Raw genomic sequence first — 22,473 nt, 5'->3', positions numbered from 1 at the left:
GGGCTCATCTTTGCGCTGATTTTGAATGTGAGCTCAGAGAACCAACACAAGTACTACTGCATTCCTACTCGTAGGCTGTTGCCACTCCTTCTGGGACACTTGTCCCGTCAGGCCTCATGTTGTTCCTGGAACGAGGAGGAGTCTTGTCTGCCAGGTGCTTTAGGGGTTTGTGTTGTGTCGTTGTGTTATAATATTATAATAGTGATTGTTTAAATTGTTGTTTTTTTGTGCTGAGCAACAATAATGGCACTGTTGAACGCATCTCAGTCACATCTTCGTTTTACCACTCCGCAGCTCTTTAATTAATATGAACACATTGTTACATGACACAACCGATGATAAAACTGTCATAATAAAACCCGAAACAACAAAAAGCAAATAAAGTCATCACTCAACCATAACCGTTTTCTCAGAAGGGATGATTTTATAGCAAAAATACAGACAAAGAATACAAAAAAGAAACACACACACACACACCGTGAATAAGAATGTTAATACCAAAGATTATTACATTTAAAAATTTTGAGTTTGTATGAATTAAACTGACAAATGTCTTGTACTGAAGCAGTGGTTAGTCTCACTTCCTCCAGCAAAGCCTGCGTGTCAGTGAGGAAGATGATTTTAATCTGATTTTTAATCCGGTGATTTCAGATGTTGACGTCATATAAACGGCATGTGGCATAAAACATGCAGTGGTCGAAAGTCGGATCTTCCGTTGAGCACTTGAACGCAGCACGAGAGCTCCAGCGCGCTGTGGAGAGGAGGAGGAGGAGGAGGAGGAGGAGGAGGAGGAGGAGGACGGATGAAAGCATGAAGGATATCCACGCTGTGTGAGCTGAGAGCATCTCCTTGTTCGGTACCGACTGGAGGCTCCGGGAGGCAGCGGAACCGAGGAGGACGGGATGGAGGGAAAGAGGCAGTTTCTTTGCGGGGTGGTGGAAGGTAAAGGCGGCGGACTTCAGAAGTGACCCCCCCCCCCTGTCCGGTCATGTGATGCTTTTTTTTCTTACCTCTTGGGATGCTTTTGAATAGATCATGGCTTGACCTAGATTTCAACGTTGTGTTGTCACTTGCTGTAGTGGAAAGGAGGTGATGAGAACATGGATCAATGTGAAATAAAAATGATTTACTGCTGATCAGCTGCGCAAAAGCCGTCAGTGGTGTCTGGTTGAAGAAAAGAAAAAATGTAGCCTCGGGGGCAAGTCTGGTGTAGCTTCATCATTCATGATGATGATGATGAGAATGGCAATAATGGTAATTAGGACTGTGATGATGATGGTGGTGATTCTCATGAAACCAGTAAAGAAGAACATCATTTTAGGGCCTTGATGAAAAAAGAAATCTGTTGTGGACTGTCGTTTATGTGTGAAGCTGGAGTAGAATGAAGGAATGATGAGTGTCGATGAGCCAATTTAACAACAGCACGCACGATACCAAGAAATGATGTCTCTTATTATTAAACGACAAGAATAGAACTGGGAAATAAACAAGAAACAATGTTTTCTGTTCAATTTCTATTGTCAATCAATAGCAGGACATGTGCTTTTCATGCAAACTTAAAATACTAACTTGACTAACAATACATTTTAGATACCGTGTCTGTGCATGTACCATAGTGATAAACACACATCCTACGTTAACAGAACTAGATGTGATGTATTTAAGTGTTTCTCTTTTTTGTCACGCTGTCATTTAAATTAATTTAATTAATCTGATTTGCTTCTCACAATGACCTACTACACACACACACACACATATATATATATATTGCAGATGTATTCGAAGAATACGAAGGACACTCAAGATGCTCCCATTTCTAAAAATAGAAAATGTAAATGGGAGTGAGATGGATTACACCAAACACAGAGGGGATGTGACCCTTCTTTAAAATACTGTAGCTGTAACGTTCACTTCTATGCATTGTGATTAATCAGATCTGGAACCTACTGAAAACCATTTACTGGAATAAAAATGATGTCGGATTGGAAGTTAAAAGTTTTGGAAATTAATATTTGTCATAAAGTTCTGGTATTTAGCAGGAATGCCACAGTATCCAAGTTAATGCAGTACATTTCCTTTTATGTGCTGCTCAGGGAGGTCGAAGTAAATCAGTCATGCTGATCAATCAATCGATACTTTCAGATTCATTATGTCATGTTTAATTAAGTCATTTAGCTTTATTTTTCTTCTACTGCAGGTTTCTATGGGAGGCCTTGGTCTATGGATCAGAGGAAAGTTCTCTTCCAATGGTTAGTCCGTCACCATGACGACGCTGATATCTGCGGACTCATTGTGAACAAATTATATGCTTATGCATGTGATCTGAACCCAGTTCCAGGTGAAACCAGGAGAGTTGGTGCTTCCTCAGTAGGGTTGCAAAATTGCAGGAATTTTCAAGGATGGAAACTTTCCATTGGAATAAACAGGAATTGTCCTAATTGAAGATTTGCTCCTCATAGGGAACTTAAATATAGATGGGGAAAGTATAGTTTAGTGCACTGTGCATTCCTCCATCACATGCACAGAGCACACTGCTTACTGCATGGCTATTGAGACCACGCCCCCTACATACACTGTGCATTCCTCCATCACTTGCATCAAATTTATTGAATATTTCCAATATTCCCCATCTTAACCTCCCATGGAAATTTACCAGAAACTTACCGGAGATTTTCCGCCCCTTTGCAACCCTAATCCTCAGTCCTGATGCTCTGTCACGCCAACAGGAGGAGAATGGAGTCAGCACAGATGATAAACTTTCTTCATTCTTCATATTGTGTCCCTAAATGTCCATTGATTTTTAGATAATATAGTCTTTATGATGCGTGTGGACTCCACTGTTACACAACAATATGATGATGAATATGATTTGTGAAGCTTTGCCAGCACGGCCGCAGCCGAGCGCGTGGGCCTCTGGTTTATTTAGACCCGGGCGGAGTACAGGCAAAAAATTCACCAGCTGATTTGAGTTGCATAAGTTTGGCAGGGGTGGCTGTGGATGTGAAAACAGTATGACAGTGTGTGTTGAGGGAGGCAGGTTTGCAGCTCTGTGCAGGCAGACCGTCTGTCCAGGAAGTGATGCAAGGGGGGGGGGGGTGAACACAGAGCCCACCCACAAACAACAAGGGACACAAAAGCCGGCTTGTGTCCAGCGAGACGGAGGTCTTTATATTTTTGGCTACTGCGCGTGTGAAGCAGATATTATTTCATTCCTATTTATATGTTTGATACAGGCGGTTGTTTCCTGTGAGTGAGGCAGCCATGGATTGCCACAATCGATACTACTTTACCTTTCCGTATTGTCATGTCTCTCCATGAATGAAGCTAAAGCTATAAGTAAAACGTGGTTAAAATGTCTTTTAAAAAGAGTATTTAAAAAAATTAATACAATAAAAGCTATTGGAAATGAAACGTTCTAGCAATTATTTTTATACTTGAGAGTAAAGGCAGATCAAAATGAGCCACAGGCATGTCTTTTTTTCTTTCAGTGACAAACCAGCTGTGCAAAGGGGTTTAAAAAAGACATAAATAAATGCTGGTATCTTAAGAGGTTTTTTTTCCCTCACCATGCCTCCTCTGTTCATTCTTTTCCCTGGCAGGATGCAACATTGGGGCTTGAACACATACCTGTACGGCCCCAAAGATGACCTGAAACACAGGCTGTTGTGGCGAGAGGTCTATTCTCCCGAGGAGGAGGGTAAGAACAATTCATGAATCCATTTAACTGTGTGTTCCACGATTCATCAAACAACATATTTTATTTCGAATTTAGACACGTTGAATTGCAATAACAAAGAGTTTGTCGTTCAAGCCCATGCAATAGTATTTTACCTTTCCTCCCAACTTACCGACACTTCATTCAGGTCAGTTGCGAACTCTCATAGTGGAGGCCGAGTCGAGAGGCCTCAGGTTTGTGTACTCCCTTTCTCCGGGTCAGGACATCGTCTTCTCGTCTTCCTGTGACTTGACACTACTGAAACGCAAGCTGAGACAGGTATAGATCCATGAAGGCTTACACAGGAATAGGATTAGAGCCTTGCCCTCAGACACAACGTTGACTCTCTTTCCAGGTGTCCGACCTGGGTTGCCAAGCATTTGCCATTCTGTTCGATGACATCGATCACTCCATGTGTCAGGCCGACAGCGAGGCCTTTTCTTCGTTCGCCCACGCTCAGGTCACTGTAACCAATGAGGTCTATCGGTTCTTGGGGGAACCACCTGTCTTCCTTTTCTGCCCCACAGGTAAAGGGAGCTTAAACGATTTGAATTCAAATGTTTGTGTCTCACAGAAGTTGGATAACCAAATGTGTTTTTTCTTTATCTCTTTCTGCAGAGTATTGTGGTTCTCTGTGTTCTCCCAGTATATCCAAGTCTCCTTACCTTCAGACTATTGGAGAGGACCTGATGCCTAACATAACAGTTGTATGGACAGGTGAGACATAAATGTGTGGCGTGATTCAAACTTCTGAATTGCCTTCTGTGCAACGCCGTACGATGCAGGTGTATCATCCTGCAGACACGAATCGCAGTGCAAACACGCGAGCAAATAAGTGCAGGCACAAAAAACACAAAAAACACGCGAGCAAATAAGTGCAGGCACAAAAAACACAAAAAACACGCGAGCAAATAAGTGCAGGCACAAATCAACACACAAGCATCTCTCATTGACAGTTTAAGTGCAAATCTGCCCACACACACATGGAAGTGAAACCAAAACACGTGCACACGCAGCCGCCTTCTCTGGTTTATTTCAGTTTTTTCTTTTTCTTTTTCTGCCATCAGACGGTATCTTTTTATTCCCTTTATTGTTGTCCCACATCTGTGTTTTTTTAAGGAGGATTAGTTGTCTATTGGTTTGATTTTGGCTAATGTTGTTAACATATGTTGCGTATAGTCTTTAACATTGATCACATTTATTGATGTCACTTTAGATTAGAGCAGATCTGCTGTAGCATTGTCACTTGATTCCTTAAAACATTTGGATTTTTGTATTTATCATCAGTTTTGTCATCAACAAAATATATATTTTCCATAATGGCAATCTTTTAATTGCATATAATTTCTCTTTCAATACACGAGATCCATTTGAATGAATCTGAATCTAATCTCAGCTGTATATGAATTCCTCACATTGAATGTGGAAAAGCATTTCCAGTCAACTCGTATGCTTCCTCATGCCGCCTACTTCCTCTTCACTCTCTACAGGCAGCAAGGTCATCTCCAGGAATCTGTCAGTCGACTCCATGACCGAGGTGGAGTCTGTCCTCCAGCGACCCCCCCTCGTCTGGGACAACCTGCACGCCAATGACTACGACTCCAGACGCCTCTTCCTGGGACCTTTTAAGGGCAGAGAGTCTCAGCTGAGGAGCCGTCTGAGAGGACTGCTACTCAATCCCAACTGCGAATTTGAAGCCAACTACATCCCCCTGCACACACTAGCAAGCTGGCACAGAGCTGGGAAAGAGGAGAGCAAAGGTGGGAAGGAAGGGGCAAGAAATGGAAAACTTTGCATCTGGAAGGAGGGAGGGCGGAGCAAGAGACAGGAGACGGCCGGCGTTAATAAACCATTATTGGCTCTGCCAGAATAAAACCTTTCACAGTTATTGCTGTTTGCGCTTCCAGGAGAAATGTTTCATAATCCAGTGTTGCTTAGCAACTGATAGTTTTAACCACCAGGCAGAATTTCATTTTACTGATAATATTAAACAAATTAAAGCTCCATCTGTTGTTCTGGATATATATATATATGTATATATATATATATAAACTATGGCTGAACTAAATACAATTATTTGACTTCCGTTCTAAATTCACCGACTACCAAAGAAAGATGGATGGAAGTCGGGGAGAGAACCCGTGTAGAGCGTGTGCTGTTTTTCTGAAGCCTATCCAGGGAGAGGTGGCGATGGAACAATGATTGTGTTGTGTTATGAAGAAGGAATAACAGAGAGGGAGGTTCCTCTCCTCGATTAGAGGAGAAATGGGCTTTAAGGGAGGGGATGAGGAAGGAGATAAAGTGCCTGTGATGCGGCTGGAAGCAGAGGATGAATTTTAATGAGAGCAGAAGGGATATGATTTATTAACTGAATTCAAATGATACGAAAACAAAATGAGGACCCTTTTTTTGCGGTTTGGTGCTTTTCTGTATTCAACCAGGTATTTGTGCCACTTAGAGACACCAACAGACTTATTTGCACCAGAAAGCGCAGTTCAGACATTTACTGTTCTAATAGGATCAGAGGCTTTTACTCTCCTGAAAATATGGTGGCAGAAAAGGAGAAGGCCATCCAAAACAAACGAATAAGAAGTCAAGGTAGCTGGCATCGGAGTCAAACTCTTAGTGGTGCCTTTGCCAAGATCCGACAGTCTGCTTTATTTCATTCAGGGTTAATTTGCTCTCCTACGTACTGTATAAATACGATTACCCGCCCCCCGTGGATGGATGGTATATAATGACACAGTTTTGTTTTGTCCCTTAGATGATCAGTGTGACTATTGTCCTGACAGAGCTCTGTCTGCTGCACTGCACGACTGGATGGAGGAACTCAACCAGCCACTACAAGCAGGTAGTTCAGCGCAATAAAGGCCTTTAAGCTGCGCGGTATTCATACTTAAAGGCTTTACCGATGTTCGTTTTCATCTCATTGCAGGCCGGCAGAGCTCACGAGGAGACCAGCGTTCCTCTGCTCCAACGTCTCGTTGTAAAACTCCTGACAGATCCGACTGCCCCACAAAAATACGGGGAAACGCCACCGTGGCCAAACTTCCCGTTTTCCCCTTGAACTCCAGCTCGCCCCCGTCGTCACCCACTAAGGTCAAGGGAGAGCGGGAGGGACGGGAGGGGGATAAGAAGAGGTCGAACCAGTCTGGTCAAGCCAGTCAGCAACCGCCAGGATGCAGGCCTGGAGCACCTTCAGGTGGAGGCAGGGGGCCGAAGGCCCAGGGTCGTGGACCCTGCGGTGGGAAGGGTCTCCTAAGCGAGTCCCAGGTGCGTCTTCTGGTTGGTCTTCATTATCTGCCTCACGAGCACGGCCCGTCGGCCGAGAAACTGCTGCAGGACCTCACCTGGCTAAAAACAAACTGCCGCCTGGTCAGCACTAACAGCAAGAAGGCGCTGCCTCAGAAGGTCAGAGTGCATCCTGCGTACATTTCCTGCATATGATTGATGACTGCGTGTTACATGACCTTTGGCACTGCCCCCCTCCCCCAGGTCGATGAGTGGCGAGGTCGGGCCTCCAGGCTCCTGTCCCTGTGTGATGACATAGCTCAGCTCCACTGCAGTGTGGTGGGGGGCGCCAACAGGGCTGTGCTCTATGACCTGTACCCTTATGTGTGGGACCTGAGGAACACGGCTCTGCTGTCAAAAGCATTCGTATTCTGGCTTGGTGAGAGATGGGTGCAGGGAACTCTGGTAGGATAGCATAGCATAGCATAATTGTATTGCCTAGCAGTTTTTATATTTGATGAGCGTGATACAATATACTGGTATATTATGTATTTCATACTACTGTATACCAGTATGTTGTGTCTAATCCTATCTAGTAGTATTATAGTATCTTGTTGCAGCAATCTATAATGGATGCCACAGCGTTTTAGTATCATAAAGTATAGTACAGCACTGTGTCGTACGATGTACTACCATCTAACACCGGCCTGACGTCGGCCTCTCGTAGACGGACGAGTGCTGAGTGACGACTCCGCTCTCGGCAGCTGGACGAACTGCTTCCACTGTAAGTAGGCGGGACTCTTTTTTTTTTGTTTGTTTGTTTTGTTTACCATATCTACGAAATAACCAACATGCGTAGTTAGCTTTACACAAATGAGTAAAATCAAATCAGACTAAAATGTGTGTTCATCCAGTCCTCATTTTCAAACACTGGTTTAAAGCCGGAAGCTACGTTTGTAGGGAGCACACCAGCTCATCCCTGAAGTATTTATCGCCCCCCCCCCATAGAAAGTGAAGAGGAAGTTGAGTTCATCCAACCTGTCCTGTCCTGTTACGAAACACTGAACCCGCACCAGCATCAACGCTTGAGGCTGAATTTGGTTGTGAAATCATTTTTCACATTTCCTCTCTGTGGCAGGGTGTGAAAAGTCCACAGGGGCGGACCCACTGGGAGTAGAGTCTGAGCCGTGGGCGCTCAAAGGGGGCGTGTCTGGGGAGGTGCAGGTGCGTTCGATTCAGACGAATGCCCCGCACTTGCCCCGCCTGCTTCTATCAATTGATTGTTATAAGTGGCACTGAATTTCAGTCCCTTTTTTTTTTAAAAGGCCTAACCTTTGATTGTTTGTTTGTTTGTTTGTTCTTGCGTGGCTTGAAGATGCTTCTCCCAATAGGCGGCATTAGCGAACTCTTCACACATCCTCCTCCCCTCTTCCCTACATCTCGTCTCTATAACATCAGGCCGTACCATAGCAAGGACAAGGTAGGGGAAATCACACGCACACACACACACACGCACACACACGTTGCTGTTTCACACAATAAGAGCACAGCTGCTCTTGAAACCACGCTTGCTATTTGAGAAGGGAATTAAAAATAAACCAGGAATTATGAACCTTTTTTTGCTTCGTGGATACTTTGAGTTGTTGGTCGTTCATCAATTACACAAGGAAGACAGGAAATCCCAGCAGTGGCTGATATAAAAAGCTATTATTTTCTCTGTGTGTGTGTGTGTGTGTGTGTGTGTGTGTGTGTGTGTGTGCGTGTGTGCATGTGTGTGTGTAGCTGGAGTTATATCGGATGGTGCGTCAACTCCACCTGAGGACTCAGGGTGCCAAAGAGTCCAGTGCTGCTCACCCAGATATCATTGGAGACAGGTGTGTGTTTGAGATGGAGGATGAGGAGGCATGTCTGCATTCATCACATGGGATTACTACTGTTGGAAGTAAAATTATTCAATGCCTGTTGCATCTATGATTACTTTGCAAAACTAAATCTAGCATTTATTAGTTGTTTAAAGGAACCGAAACAGTTTACAAATTCATCAATAAAGCAGATTTTAGTATTTCACTCTAAAACATAAATGCTACTATTACTGGAACTGCATTCTCTAAAGGATTTATTTTTGGGGGGTTTGTAAAGACCCTTTCGCTCCTACAGTGTTCCTTTGGAATCTTCGTCCATTCCTCCGGTCCTGGAATGTTCCTGGATTTACCTGCTGCTCCCTCATCAAATCCCACCTGATATTTTCAGTTTAGGGCCACTCGGGAATGATCCGGGACTGAATTCCTTCTCCATACATTACAGTCTGGTTTCCTCCACAGAACATCACCCTACAGCTTCTATATGGTTTTTGGTCCAATTCAAACAGTGCTTGTTCCTCACCACAGATGTCTCGGGCCATGCCTGGCGTTGTGCCCTGAGTACTGCTTCATCCTGGAGGATGAGCTGGGCGTCTGCGGCTGTGTGTTAGGCGTTTTGGATGTCCGCTCCTTTGCCAAGCGGTGCCAGGCCAGTTGGATGCCCGCCATGAGGGACAAATACCCACCAAAAGGGGGCAACGCACACCCCAACACACAGGTAGGGAGGAGAGGCATCAAAGTGCACCTTCATTCAACAAATGAATAAGAGTTTCACAATTAACAATTTTAAGCCAGTTTCCCAGTTCTATAAAACACGGAGACTTTGCATCAGTTTTTTTAGAATCTATTGAGATAATGACGTCTTCTCATCCTCCACCTCCCACTAGAAAGGAAGGACTTTTAAAATTAGGCCTGTACCACATTTACTAATATGTGTGTGTGTGTGTGTGTGTGGTGTAAGACTCATCCGGGACATCCTAGTGGTCGCTATCGGATACTACAACAACATGTAAAAGGCACAAACCTCCATCAGGCATGCGCTGATAAGGAAAACTGTTTCAGCTCCTAAACATCAGAAGCTCATTGCGAGTCTTTGTGTCTCTACCACTCTCTCTCTCTCTTCAGGACTTGATCCGGTTGATGGAGGAGGATCAGGGCGAGTACCCAGACTCTCTCCTCTATCACTTCCCTTCTCAGCTGCGACTGGATGCGCTCCCTGAGCTGGTGGACGTCAGCGTCAGCCGGACGCTCCTCACTGCTCTCCTCGCCGCACTCAAGGCCAATGGTATGAACTCAAAGTGGGATTAATCTCTGTCCTGTAAAGGGGAAGATTTTTAATTCCACAAAATTAGTGTAGTAATGAAATATTCACTGCTCTGCCTGCTGTGGCTTTGAAGAATTCTGAATGTACGATGTTCATTTTAAGCACATGAGTTCACATTTTTAACGCGTCTAATAGCTCATTTAGCTCTAAAATGAAAAACGATTGCACATTTAATGAGCGCTTTTTGTGTGTGTGTGTGTGTGTGTGTGTGTGTAGGTTCTCAGGGTGTGTTTTGTGAGGTGCAGCCCACAGACCATCAGAGGCTGGAGTTCTTGACCAAACTGGGCTTCCTGGAGATCCTCAGAGGAGAAGCACGGAGCAGAGAGGGAGTGGTGCTGGGGAGGCTGCTCTGAAGACACATTCACACGGTCGCACAAATACACAACACCTTACAGCAGATACACACTTAAGATGCATAAGAAATGCACTGGAATCGCAACACATGCAGCGCAGCGTAGACGCGGCTAGGCTTCGTAAAGTATTTTCAATCCTGGAATGCTTTGAGTCTATTTGGCAGTAATGGGATGAACCCAGACATTTCTGAGGGATTTACAAAATAAAATCCTAATCCTTCTAATCTGAGCATTCAACAGAGCTGTGCTAATCTTTCTTCAAATCCCACACCCTGCCTACGGATTACACGACTGATTTAAGTCGTAGCGAAGTCGAGTTTGCTTTGAGGGCAGAGCGCCGGATCGCAGCGGTGGTGGCGGCGGCGGCCACCAAACTGCTCCAAATGCCAGAAGTCAGTTTTGCATCTTCAAGTGAAAACTGGATCCTGATGACATAAACTCCACCATAAAGGCAGGAGAGTGAAGTGTCAGCACTAGTACTACTACTAGTACTTCAGTACTAGATGAATTCTCTATAAGAACAATACAAATGGGTGAGCAAACTGGTGCAGTGGTTAGAGTTGTTGACTCACAGCAAGAAGGTTGCAGGTTCAGATCCAACTTTCTATGAGACGTTGACCCGTAGCAGTCGCTGAAAGTATCACCTTGTGTCGGATGTGGAAAAACTAAACCTGAGCTATTGAACTCTTCTTGATTTAAAAAATAATAATAATTAATGAAAAAAATGCACATTTACCTTCACAGGTATGTTTAGATAGTTTGGATCAGGTCTCATCGTCTTCCCCAGTTTACAGCCTGATTGGGAGATGATTAAAAGATGACTGAAGAAACAGACGTGAAGAGGATGAACGTGATTGAGTTCAGGGAGGCGGAGAAGACTCCTGGGGAAGGAGACGTTACTGGAGGGGAAACACTTAGCATAATTAGCAGAGGTCATGACACATCTAATTTTCATTAAGAATGCACATAATGAAATAATAATTACGTTAATAAAAGAATCCCCTCCTGCACGAACCCGAGCTTGCATTGCTGATGGTCTCGTCCTCTGCTGCTGCAGGCTGCTGACATCAGACTGGATCCAGACGCGTCGTCACTGTTTGCACTCGCTTAGGTCAGAGCAACGTAATATGCACGGAAAAAGTGCTGCAAAAGCGCACGTACACTCGCACAGACATGCTGTCATCATTTCAACGGAATCCTCAAACGTGGTGACTTTGACTTTTTTTAATATATATTGGACTTACTATTAGCCAATATAGCTTTTAAAGTCTTAGAGGAAATGTAAGAAGTTGGAAATAAATGCATGCTAAAATTCATCAGTAAGACTATTCAGATTTCTATGCATGAAGACAAATAACATGCACACATTCACACACGCACACACACATATTGATGTTTACACTGAGTTTAGTTGGATGTAAGAAATACCTTTCATCATGTATAATTGCACACGTGTGTGTGTGCGTGTGCATGTGTGCAAGCATTACGGTTGAGATAGCTGTGTCATGCTGCCTTTTTTTTTTAACACTAACACACCTATACGCACACACATACACACACACGCCTTCCTGCAGCTATGCTAAAATAAGCACAACAGCGCACACAATCAAATCAACTGAATCTGTTCAACTATGAATGTTCTTTATTTTGTAATGCAGTTTACAGGACAATTCATTTTTCTACTTTTTTTTTCCTTTTTAAAATAAATATCATTGTTATAATGCTTGATCAATCACAGAGAGGCACTTTTATAGGTTTGTCTTTCTTGACAGCCTCATTACCATTGTCTGAGGTTTATTGATAAAAATTAAAAATAAATAGCCCTAGACTTGAAAATGTTGTCGAAAAAAAGACACTGAGCTGGAAATGCATGAAAAAGGTTCAGAAAAGATGTTTGTGGCTAAATGTGTCACTTCGCTACGATCTTTTTAACTGTATTTAAACGTGTAATATTATTTATTTTATTTTTTGACATGAGAAGGGAGTGCTTGCTTTGTGTGTGAGTGTAAATATGTGTCTGTGTTGGTGGCAAACACACACTAAAAAAAAAAAAGAATATACACAGGTAATATGCAGAACTGTGGGGAATATAGACCTAAGAAGGAACTACCTTTACTTTGTCAATGAGAGAATAATCAGAACAATAGCCCCTTACGCCTATGCGCTCCGGCCTAATAATGCTAATTATAGTACACGTTGCATGTCACCTGTGTGTCTTCATTACCTGTCTGTCTCCTTTCACAATAAGTTCCCATATGGCGTTTGTCTGCAGGCAACTCAAAGGGGATTTTTGAAAGATTACAGTTGAAGTAAGTCTTTTTTTGACGATAAAACAGCTCATTTTAACAACAAATAATTGTATTGGATTGAAATGTTGTTTTTTTTATGCCTGTTCTTTCCCATTAAACTGATTGCTTCCTTACGGCTTTGGTGTAATGATTAAACGCAGGAGACAAGCCTATGGAGAAAACTTGGTGCGGAAGTTTTAGATTTAAGATAGAAATATTTAGGTCTTCCTTATTGTGCAAAACCACTTAACACATATTGGATCTAAAAAATATATAAATTCTGATGAATAATTTATTTACATGTATGCTATATGGCTCAGAGATGCTGATACTGTCAATTATTCACATCAGTGTCCTCCGCTTCTGCGGCTTTCCCAGGTTTCCATGAGCGGTGGAAGGACACATTGTGTTCAGGAGCCATGACTTGATCTCTAGGGATTCGGTACATGGTTACGCTGCCAGTCAGGAGCAACATCAATGTGACGATGATGGTAGATGCCCAACTGCATGCTGGGAGACCAACCTGGGGAAGGAGAAGCCGAGAGTTCATAGCTAAACTCAATGCTTTTGTAATAATGCTGTTCGACATTGTGTCTATTAGTAAGACATACTGTTCTAAAAGGGACAGAACTCTAGAGCTCTTCAGAAACACGTGACTTGAGCAGCATGTACTCACAGTTCCCAGCAGATTGCCCAGAGCAATGTCCAGATATGAAGAGATGAAGGCTGCAGGCAGAAGTAAAATAAATTATCGTGTTTCTTTCTCAACATTACTTTAAGTTAAGATAAGCGACAAACTTAGAGCCTCCAAAATTTGGACTAATTTATCTACTGGGAGTAAATTATCATATTAATATCTATGGACATCCAGCCACGACGGCAGATGTGCTGTGTGACTAAGATTTATTGTGTGCATTATTGTTATTTTTTTAATTTGGGAGAGGAAGTTAGTTACGATTTGAATCGAATTGTGTGTGTTACCGCCGGCGACGGCCAGGAGGTGAATCCTCCAGTTGAAGACAAAGCAGAGTCCTCCGATAGACATACAGCCCAGAGCTCCATTGAACCCCGACAAGCCTGAATAAAGACATTCATGCCGCACTGCCATGGATAAACCTGAACCACACCCACACACACACACACACACACGCACACACACACACACACAGAGTCAGACTTCTTATGCCACATCTGTTGACCTCAGGAAATCGCACACTGATACACATATTACTAAATCCAAATATGTATTACTGGAATTCTCCACGCGATGGCGCTAAACACCAATTATTGCTTGCCTCCTATAAGCGTTTTAATTTGCTTAAGTTCCACCATTTTTCATGTGATGATGGGAGAGGTGAGGGGGGTTGGGGAAATAAATGGTGCTCTTATTCTTCCTACTCAGAAGAGATGGAGATAGACCGCTCTGTATAGATCCCATTAGGATGACCATTCCATCATCATCCTCCTTTATTTCTGCAGGGTCGTGATCTGATAGGAGGATGCATACTAAACTGTGACGATGAGTCTGTATGCAGACCTCAGGGCGTGACTGTTGAGCCCAGATAAAGCTAACAATTAATTGTTATTTTGCTTTTTATTTTTATTTTTTCCTCTATTTTATTTTGCATCAATTGAGTAATTTAATATTAGTCTTATTGGTATTGTTACATGTCGATGAGTTATATACAAAGGACTTTCAACGGAAACAAGACCGCAAGGGCTTTTTTTGAATTGCTCCTCTTCGACAGGGTGTTTCACTGTACTTGTACTGTAATACATTATATTGTTTGACTGTACTTGTACTGCTCAAACATCTAATAAATATATTCATCATCATCATCATCAGCTCAGTCAGGTCAGAAGCATTGGCCTTTTCCTCTGCTGCCTTTCAGCTGGGACCGCTCTGTGTCACAATGGCAGCAGCTGACTTCAGCTGCAAAGACCATTTAGAATGAGCTCGTTTTCTGACATAAATATTTGATGAAGCTGCGCTCTTTCATTCACGCTGACTTTTGTGGGTAAAATTGATTGACTTTTTTTTTTTTGTTGTTACTGAATTTGGATGAAAATTTTATTCATGAGGAACATTTTTGCTGCAGTTAAAACCAAATGAATATATATTTATTCTGTGATGATAAAGTCAATCAAATTAGTGGAAGAGAAGTCAACGTGTAAACATCCTTAAAGAGTTGGAGTTAAAACACTAAAGGCTTCTCTTTCAACTTTGTATTGATTTAGGCAAAATACATTTTTGTGTCTATAGGATTAAATCAACATTTTGTTTGTCGTTGTGAAGAAAAACAATTTGAATAGAGTTAGGAATCAATACATCCAATACATGTGTGTGTGTGTGGGTAGGAATCAATACATCCAATCCACTTTACATGGCTGCTTCTTGCTGACAGAAGACGCTCGACTACGCGAAAGCGGAGGCCTTCAGTCGTGCAACTCCACCCGTAGCAGCAGCCGCAGCTTTAGTATAGAAGGACGGCCAGGAGATTTAGGGCAGTCCACCCCCCCCCCCCCCACCCCCCTTCTTCCTTCTACTCTTCGTTTTCCTCCTCTCTATCTTCCGATCCATCGCCATTGCTTCTTTTGTTTCTAATTCCTCTCCACGCCCTCTTGCTCCTCGCCTTCGTCCCCAAACAAGGGTATCATAAAAGTCTAATGGCGATGTTGAAGGGATCCCCAGAGGATCCTAAATATTTTACTGGTATTCTACTGTGTGTGTGTGTGTGTGGGTGGGTGTGGGTGTGTGTGCGTGAGGGAGGGAGGGATGGACAGAATGCTAATAGAATGAGTCATAGTGCTTTTATCGTATCAAAACTCCATATCTACCCTCCTCCTTTGCAGTTGCTGCCTCCAGTGTCTGTTTTCCAGCGTAAATGGAGGAGAGTGCAGGAGGCTGGAATGAGTTGTCATTATGTACAACATGTTTTCCGGTATTACAGCTTTTCATCCAGCCTGTGAATCCATCATTCTGCCCTTTGAAGCCTGCTTGTGGACGCGGCTGATTTGCTCTGCGTCTGGACTCAGTCGCTAACACTGTTCAAACATCAGCGGGCCTCGAGCTGCAGGTTGCCACGGCTGTTGGTTTAGTTTGTTATTTAATTTCATCATCTTTTAGATTTAGTCGTCCCTGGTTAGTCGTCTGCGTTCATGCAGGTCATGCATTTTCTACTTCTCTGTGCTTCTTTATTCACTTTCGATGTTTCTTTCATGAGACTTTTCCTTCCACTGTGATTGGCTGTTCCATCCTGATTAGTCTCACCTGTGTTTCCTTAGTTCCTCCTCTTATTTCATGTGATCTGATCTTCCCACTCTTCTGTGTGTGCCATGTTTTACTGTTTCCCGATGCCTTTGTCTTTTTATTTATGGTTTTATTTCCTGTTTTGAATTGTTTTGTCTGCTATTTGATTACCTGCGTAGCAAACCTTTTCCCACCTGGACTCCGTCTCTGCCTTCTCCGTCTGGATATTGCTTTCTGTTATAGACTGTTTCCATTGTATCCTCTTTCATTCTAAATGCTTCTAATATTCATCAAGAATTTGATGTGTGCACTTTATTCTCATAGGATGGTGAACAGATGACTTCCTTTTTTTTTAAAAGCCCGCCCCTATTTTATCTATTGTACATAAAGTGAGTTTTGATGGTTTTAAATGAGTCTCTACGGAGATGCTAGTGAATTAAAGGTAACCAATGAACCAGTGATGTTTCTATTCACCTTATTAACCTCAGAATGAATATTAAATTCTATATCTCGTAACACTGTCAGCCGATGAGGAGAGAAGGTGCAGCTCGCAAAAGAAATCAACCTTCACAGACGAGGTTTATAGCTGGAAAAACAGTCCATGACAAGCAGCAATATCCCGAATGAGCCGCCAACGGCAGGACTTAAAGTTGCACACAGGAACGCACAGGAACACAGTAAACCGAGTGCATTCACAGGAAACCTGTGACAGGAAGGAGAAACAATAAACTAGAAATGAGGAAAAAATGCAAAGACGGTGAGGTGCCAGTAAAGTAGTGACGGCGAGCCATAAAAAGGTGTGTGACAGAAATATGGCACAGAATGGGGGGAGGGGAGCACACAGAGAAAAGACTTGATGGGGACAGGACGTGTCAAAAGACATCCTGAATGAAGAAAGAAACTCTCAAAACAAAGCAACAAGCAGCCTAAACCTGACCACATCTATTATTAATGCTGCAGCTGATTGCTCTTTTGGACCAGCTGTCATCAGGGTAACAATAGTTCAATATGAATGTCTGATGTGAGGCTGACATTCTGTCGTATTGCCAAATAGAAGCATTAAGACACCCGACTTTAATCTTAAAATGCTTATTATATTACTATAGGCGCTGTGTGAGGTGACTAACTCAAGAGATATTAGAGATTAAAACAAGGAGGACCTGCTGTGCCTGTGTTTTAACGTTTGGAGTTTGTGTAGCTGTATTATAATTGAAGTTACACAACTAGTAATTGGACTCAGAAGTATGGGGCAGACATAAGACCTTGTCTTATAATGTGTTTACATGGCAAATATCTCAGAGCAGGAGACAGAAAAAGGACAAACAGTGTAGGAAAAACGGTTGAGTAACAAGACATGGAGCAACAACCTGTCATTGAGGCAAAGGAACACAAAATTACACAACGATGGCATCAAAACCAGGATAGGAAAAACACATGGGGAGGGGTCTGAAAGAAGGAAATGAAGAGTGAAAAATTAAAACAGCATGTTAAACAGAATGACTTCAGGTAGTGTAACAGTGTGCATGTTCCACATATATGGCCTGGTTTAGTCCAAAAGTGTCCAGGCCCAGTTGATTGTGTGAACAGTGTGTTTGTGCATGAGAGCGATACGACAAAATGGTACTCTGGCTCCAAGTCAGCGTTAGCTTAGATAGGCCCTGGCCTCTGCAGGAAGTGAATGGCTCTGAATAATGGATGCATTTCAAAGACTGAGATCTCAGGCTTAGAGAAGCACAAAGACTTTGCTTAGAGGTTGAGATGCCAACTTGGTTCAGGTCCAACTGGAGTGCCTGTTTGATTTCACTTTTGTCTTTTTCCTGTTGCCACAGTCACATGCTTTTTTTTTTTTTCAGATTTAAGAGCAAGAGAAGTCAGTACTACAGTATTTTTTTTCACAGACTATAGAAGTAACACGCAAACCAGTAAAACAACATTTATTTGTCAGATTTCTGACTTGCACTCCCATCCCTCCCACATGGACACACAAACATGCCGATGGATACTCACCGGCCAACATTCCAACTGCAGATCCCACCAAAGCGTGAAGGAGCATCAGAGGGGAGTAGAGCAGAACTGCCCCCAGGATGAGTAAGGAGGGGGCCATCTCTTCGCAAGCATAGATCTGACCAACACCGAGAACCATCCCACGCATTACCTGGACGAGGGGGAGATGTTAGAGGAGGATCTGTTCACCCACTATTATACCCACTCACACACTGCCTTCTCAACAGTCTAAGAAATGAGGAGTTTCCATGGCGACGCCATGCGTGCTCCTGCATCTTGCCGATATTTACATAAGTCACGAATGATCTTAAAATGGTAATTACGGCACGCGACTCAGCGTTCACATTCTTCTGTGGGCAGACATGCACGTGTGTGCAAAGACGAAATGCGATGCAGCCAGAGCGCCATCGGCAGTGGCGTGAAGACTGAAGACACAACATAAAAATAGGACCAACGTCATCGCCACCACTGCTGAGAGCCAGGTTTACTGACGAGAGGAGGAGAGACTGAAAGGGGAATTGAAAGGAGTGAAAGAGAATGAAAGAAAAGAGCACGACAACTAAAATAAAAGTCAAAGGGAGGGAGAGACATTATAATCATAGGCAGAAAAAATATATGGCTTTACTTTGCTGTAAATTTGGGTTAGAATATTGTAAAGGAGTAAAGCAGTGGTGGATTCAGAGCCACAGGGGTGAAAGGCAAAAAGGTGGAGCGTGAACAGATACAATAAGAAAAGCTCCTGAAAAGCTGCATTCTCATTCAGTCTGCTTGATTTACGGCAGATAAAAAGCAGATAGATCAGAAGGGAAACAAGTCAGAAAGCAATCAAATGGTCCAACAGTGTGGTTTTTGGCAGAACTGAAATCTTACAGTGAAGATTCTTTGATTGTCCAGAACCAAGAACTGAATTGGAATGGGAATGGGAATCCTTTAAAAACACAAACAATGTCCAATTTGAACTGTCCTTCCGTTTGAACAGCCGTGTGAAGACTGGGGCGTTGAGCATTTCTTTTCAGTAAACCTGTGTAGGTGTTGTGTATTTCGTCGTATCTGCGTGTGGGTGACTGCAGTAGCTGTGGCTGTGGACACGTTTGCCAAGGGTGGATCTGAAGCGGCTCAAAGGAACTGCATTTCATTTGAATTCATTGGCTGAAACAAACTCACATTCTAATCGAGTAGACTCTCAGTTGCGGTCTCAATGTTTTGTTGTTGTGCTTTCTTATTCCTCACTATACAACAGAGACAGCAGTGCCCTTCCCAGAGAGCTCGCCGACACCGTTCTCTTATACGGACAATCTGATGGCGCAGTAACTGATCACAATAACATCGGCACTGGATCTTGACAGAAACAGTCTAAGAAGGCCAATCTCCAAGAATTGTTAATTAAAACCGTTTTTGGCCGTTTATAATTTCCAAACAAGGAGCTCCATCAGTGACTGTTGCTAAGTAACTGCTGAGTCGCAGCTGTACATAGTTTGTGTTTATGTGCTCGAACTGTGGAGACTGGATCTAAAGCATTGCAGACAAACGGAGAATAACTCTGTCCTTAGCTAAAGCACGGTGGGGGAATCTTGGTTCTGAACCCACGACCTGCTTGCTGTAAGGCAACAGCGCTAACCACTACACCACCGTGCCATTCAAAGTGCAAAAGTCTACTTTTGAACAGTAACCTGCTGACATCTACAGTATAAGACTCAACAAAAGTTTCTTTTTCCGAAGTTGCAGCGCCGTACCTCTGCAGCGATGAGATCAGTCTTGTTGGGCTCCAGTGCCCCCGGTGGAAGAGTTGGGTGGTGCGGGAAATAGGGGTTGTTCGGGCCGGTGCAAAGCAGGTAAAGGATGATAACGGTGTTGAAAGGAAACACACTGACAGGCAAGTCCCAGCGGTCCAGCACAGAGGAGAGACTATTGTACAAAAAGACACTGGCGATGGAGACGCCGTTGAGCGAAAGGAAGTGACTTTACCAGAACCATGCAGTGTATTCAGAGTGTAGAATACATTCCTCACATACAGAATGTTGTGAGTGAATGTGCACGTCTCATTTATGCCGTCAACAGTAATATACAAAGGCTTCTCATGCATGATGAACTCAAAGCGTGAATTAGGTGTGAATGAGGTGTGTTTGTACGCATCTTACCATGTAGCTGACCCAAAGCAGGCCGGCAGTAGCAGCCACCAGTACCAGTCTCCAGCTGAGCTGGACGCTCCCATCAACAGAGCCACCAACATGCCATTATAACCATGGACTCCAGCTGTCACGGTAGCACTTAACACACACACACACACACACACACACACAACGGTCAGACGTTCTCGCATTTCAAATCAACATGTCACACTCGAAAATGTCAGATCCTCAGTTCTGTTAGAACAATTCTTAAACCCGTAAAACAAGGTTGTGTGTGTGTGTGTGTGTGTGTGTGTGTGTGTGTGTGTGTTTGTGTTAGGTTACAGGTAAACAGAGGACAAGTCATAGAGCCTTTAGCGTGAATTTAAATTAAACTTTAGGCATAATTGTGTGAAATTACAGACTGCTGTTGCAGGCTAGTTTTTAAATCAACAGACAGCTTCTTCTTCTTCTGGGGGCTTTTAGTATTAAAATAGATTAAGAATATCAAGATCAATAAGTACTGATGGAAGAGATATTATTCGATCCCCATTGTACATTATGTTTACTGACAATTAATCAAATTGATTAAAAGTGCAGAATCCCTGTGCATCATGGCCAAAGTGTACTTTACGGGAATGAGACACTGACTAAAATAAAACATCCAACAGTAAAAACAATAATTCCAAATATTAGAATAATTACAACAAAATTAAAGTTCAACGCAGAGTTGAAAGCGTGTTTCTAACCTGGATATAAACATTTCCAATGAGCTCGGTTCTCATGCTGAGCACTCTGTCAGCATTTTAATGTAAGAAAATTGATGTTCGTACATTTACTAAAAGGTATGCAAGGTGAAAGAAGACACTGTTGAGCTTGACTCTAGTCTGGCACTGTGTCGAGACATCTGGAGTTACCATGGAGATATATAAAACATAAAAAAATAACTTCAAAATGAGTTCAGTAGCTTAAGTTATCTTTTTCCAAATCCGACATTGACTGCTATGTGAACTGCATGCTCTGTTCAAATAGCCATTTTGTGTTAAATAAATCTATTATGGTGATTTAATCTCTTTAAATGGTAAAACTTTCAGCTGTTTTTGTCATAAATACGATTAACCTCATCTACAATGGGGATAATATGTTTCTCAGTTGTGTTGTAATACTACCTGTCCTGGCCTGTGATAAGCGCTGTGAGCATAGAGGCCAGTACTCCCAGAGTTCCCAGCAGGCTCATCCATGGGGAGCTCCAGGCCAATGCAATCACGATGAGAGCACCACTCAGTGGGTTATTGGCTAGAGTCACCATGGCGACCCCTCTGAGTACCCCCACCGCCAGCTGCAGCACAAACAGCTTGTCTGAGGACAGACGGAAACTCTTTGACACATTTTCCTTCACGGTTTATCTCCCCATAAACTTTAGAGGAGACTAAAATGTCCAGCACATTTCTTTTAAATATAGTCAACGTGGAACGAAAGAGCTGTAACACAAAAAAATTTTTTGTTTCTTACTCAACATTCGTGTTAGAAACATTGCGAGTCTGATGAAGTTCCGCTAGCTGTTTGAAGAGTGGCGCAGCGGTAGTCACTTTGGATCAGTGTGATATTTAGATTTGCACATTTTAATATGTAAGTTTCAAATTTGCCAGTTTTTGCCTCAATAAAATTTTCTTTTAGGAACTTCCACTGTCTAAAATATTTTTTTATTTCATTCATACAGAAGAATGAATACTGCATTTTTTTTTTAAATGTCAGACTATATTTTGTAATAATTTTCTACGATGGCCGTTGAACATTTGAAACAGATTGAGATGAAGTATTTGCTGCCTGTGCTTACCCTGCATGTATGTGTCCAGGTGCCTCATGTCCCCAGTAAACAGCAGCAGACCATTCAACACATGCTGACGGATGCTGGCTCGGCTCCCGTTGGCCCCCTTTACCTCTACGTTGGCATCCATCCACATCCCTTCATCTGCTGGAACGCACTGTTGTAAATTTGGTGAACATGTGTAGCAATGGTGGGAAGTTCCACAGCACTCGGCTGCGTGTTCCCTTTTTTTTATCCTCTGTTTATCTGTTGCTCCTCTCTCTCCTTTCAGTTATCCCTTCTTTCATCTTGCACTGTTTGGTGAAGGCTTGCGTGACGCCAATACACTGTTGGAGCAGGTAACATATTTGCAAAGCGTTCGTCCAGAGAAAGTCAAACAATGTTGGGGAAAGTTAAAGGAGTTTTATTTGTATTAAAATCACCTTTATTATCTCCCTCGCCTCTCCGCCACCGCCTCCCAGCCTCACTGTGGCAGTTTAGGAATACCAACATGCAGACATTTGTATTTCTTCT

The 22,473-nt window shown here is 42.9% G+C and overlaps 2 protein-coding genes across 2 annotated transcripts; one reads left to right on the top strand and one right to left on the bottom strand.

Annotated features, from left to right (window-relative positions):
- The first annotated feature begins 902 nt into the window (after positions 1 to 902).
- Positions 903 to 10,482, top strand: si:dkey-183c6.8 (protein O-GlcNAcase). The gene is made up of 17 exons (XM_068755789.1): positions 903 to 942; positions 2,198 to 2,249; positions 3,600 to 3,697; positions 3,864 to 3,994; positions 4,071 to 4,242; positions 4,334 to 4,432; positions 5,206 to 5,475; positions 6,480 to 6,566; positions 6,651 to 7,126; positions 7,211 to 7,385; positions 7,674 to 7,730; positions 8,085 to 8,170; positions 8,322 to 8,426; positions 8,729 to 8,820; positions 9,334 to 9,523; positions 9,931 to 10,090; positions 10,346 to 10,482. The coding sequence occupies exons 1-17, from the start codon at positions 903 to 905 to the stop codon at positions 10,480 to 10,482; spliced, it is 2,427 nt and encodes an 808-aa protein (XP_068611890.1).
- Positions 10,483 to 13,104: 2,622 nt separating this feature from the next.
- On the bottom strand, positions 13,105 to 22,096 carry si:dkey-183c6.7 (urea transporter 1). Its single transcript, XM_068756142.1, has 8 exons — positions 21,970 to 22,096; positions 21,302 to 21,491; positions 20,163 to 20,291; positions 19,758 to 19,947; positions 18,028 to 18,175; positions 13,752 to 13,886; positions 13,447 to 13,496; positions 13,105 to 13,293 (listed from the first exon to the last, which is right to left on the bottom strand). The coding sequence occupies exons 1-8, from the start codon at positions 22,094 to 22,096 to the stop codon at positions 13,105 to 13,107; spliced, it is 1,158 nt and encodes a 385-aa protein (XP_068612243.1).
- Between the last annotated feature and the right edge of the window lie 377 nt (positions 22,097 to 22,473).

The sequence above is a fragment of the Brachionichthys hirsutus genome, chromosome 23 (genome assembly GCF_040956055.1).
Source record: "Brachionichthys hirsutus isolate HB-005 chromosome 23, CSIRO-AGI_Bhir_v1, whole genome shotgun sequence".
NCBI lineage: Eukaryota > Metazoa > Chordata > Actinopteri > Lophiiformes > Brachionichthyidae > Brachionichthys > Brachionichthys hirsutus.
Note: the sequence above shows the minus strand (reverse complement) of the source record. Positions and strands in the feature narration are given on the sequence as shown.

Excerpts from the sequence above, each read along its gene's own strand:
- si:dkey-183c6.7 (XM_068756142.1), bottom strand. The coding sequence starts at position 22,096 with ATGTGGATGGATGCCAACGTAGAGGTAAAGGGGGCCAACGGGAGCCGA. Across the intron at positions 21,492-21,969 it reads CCTGGACACATACATGCAGG|ACAAGCTGTTTGTGCTGCAG; the intron begins GTAAGCACAGGC and ends GTCTGTCCTCAG. Across the intron at positions 18,176-19,757 it reads CTGATCTCATCGCTGCAGAG|GTAATGCGTGGGATGGTTCT; the intron begins GTACGGCGCTGC and ends CCCCTCGTCCAG.
- si:dkey-183c6.8 (XM_068755789.1), top strand. The coding sequence starts at position 903 with ATGGAGGGAAAGAGGCAGTTTCTTTGCGGGGTGGTGGAAG. Across the intron at positions 4,433-5,205 it reads CATAACAGTTGTATGGACAG|GCAGCAAGGTCATCTCCAGG; the intron begins GTGAGACATAAA and ends CACTCTCTACAG. Across the intron at positions 7,731-8,084 it reads CTGGACGAACTGCTTCCACT|GGTGTGAAAAGTCCACAGGG; the intron begins GTAAGTAGGCGG and ends TCTCTGTGGCAG.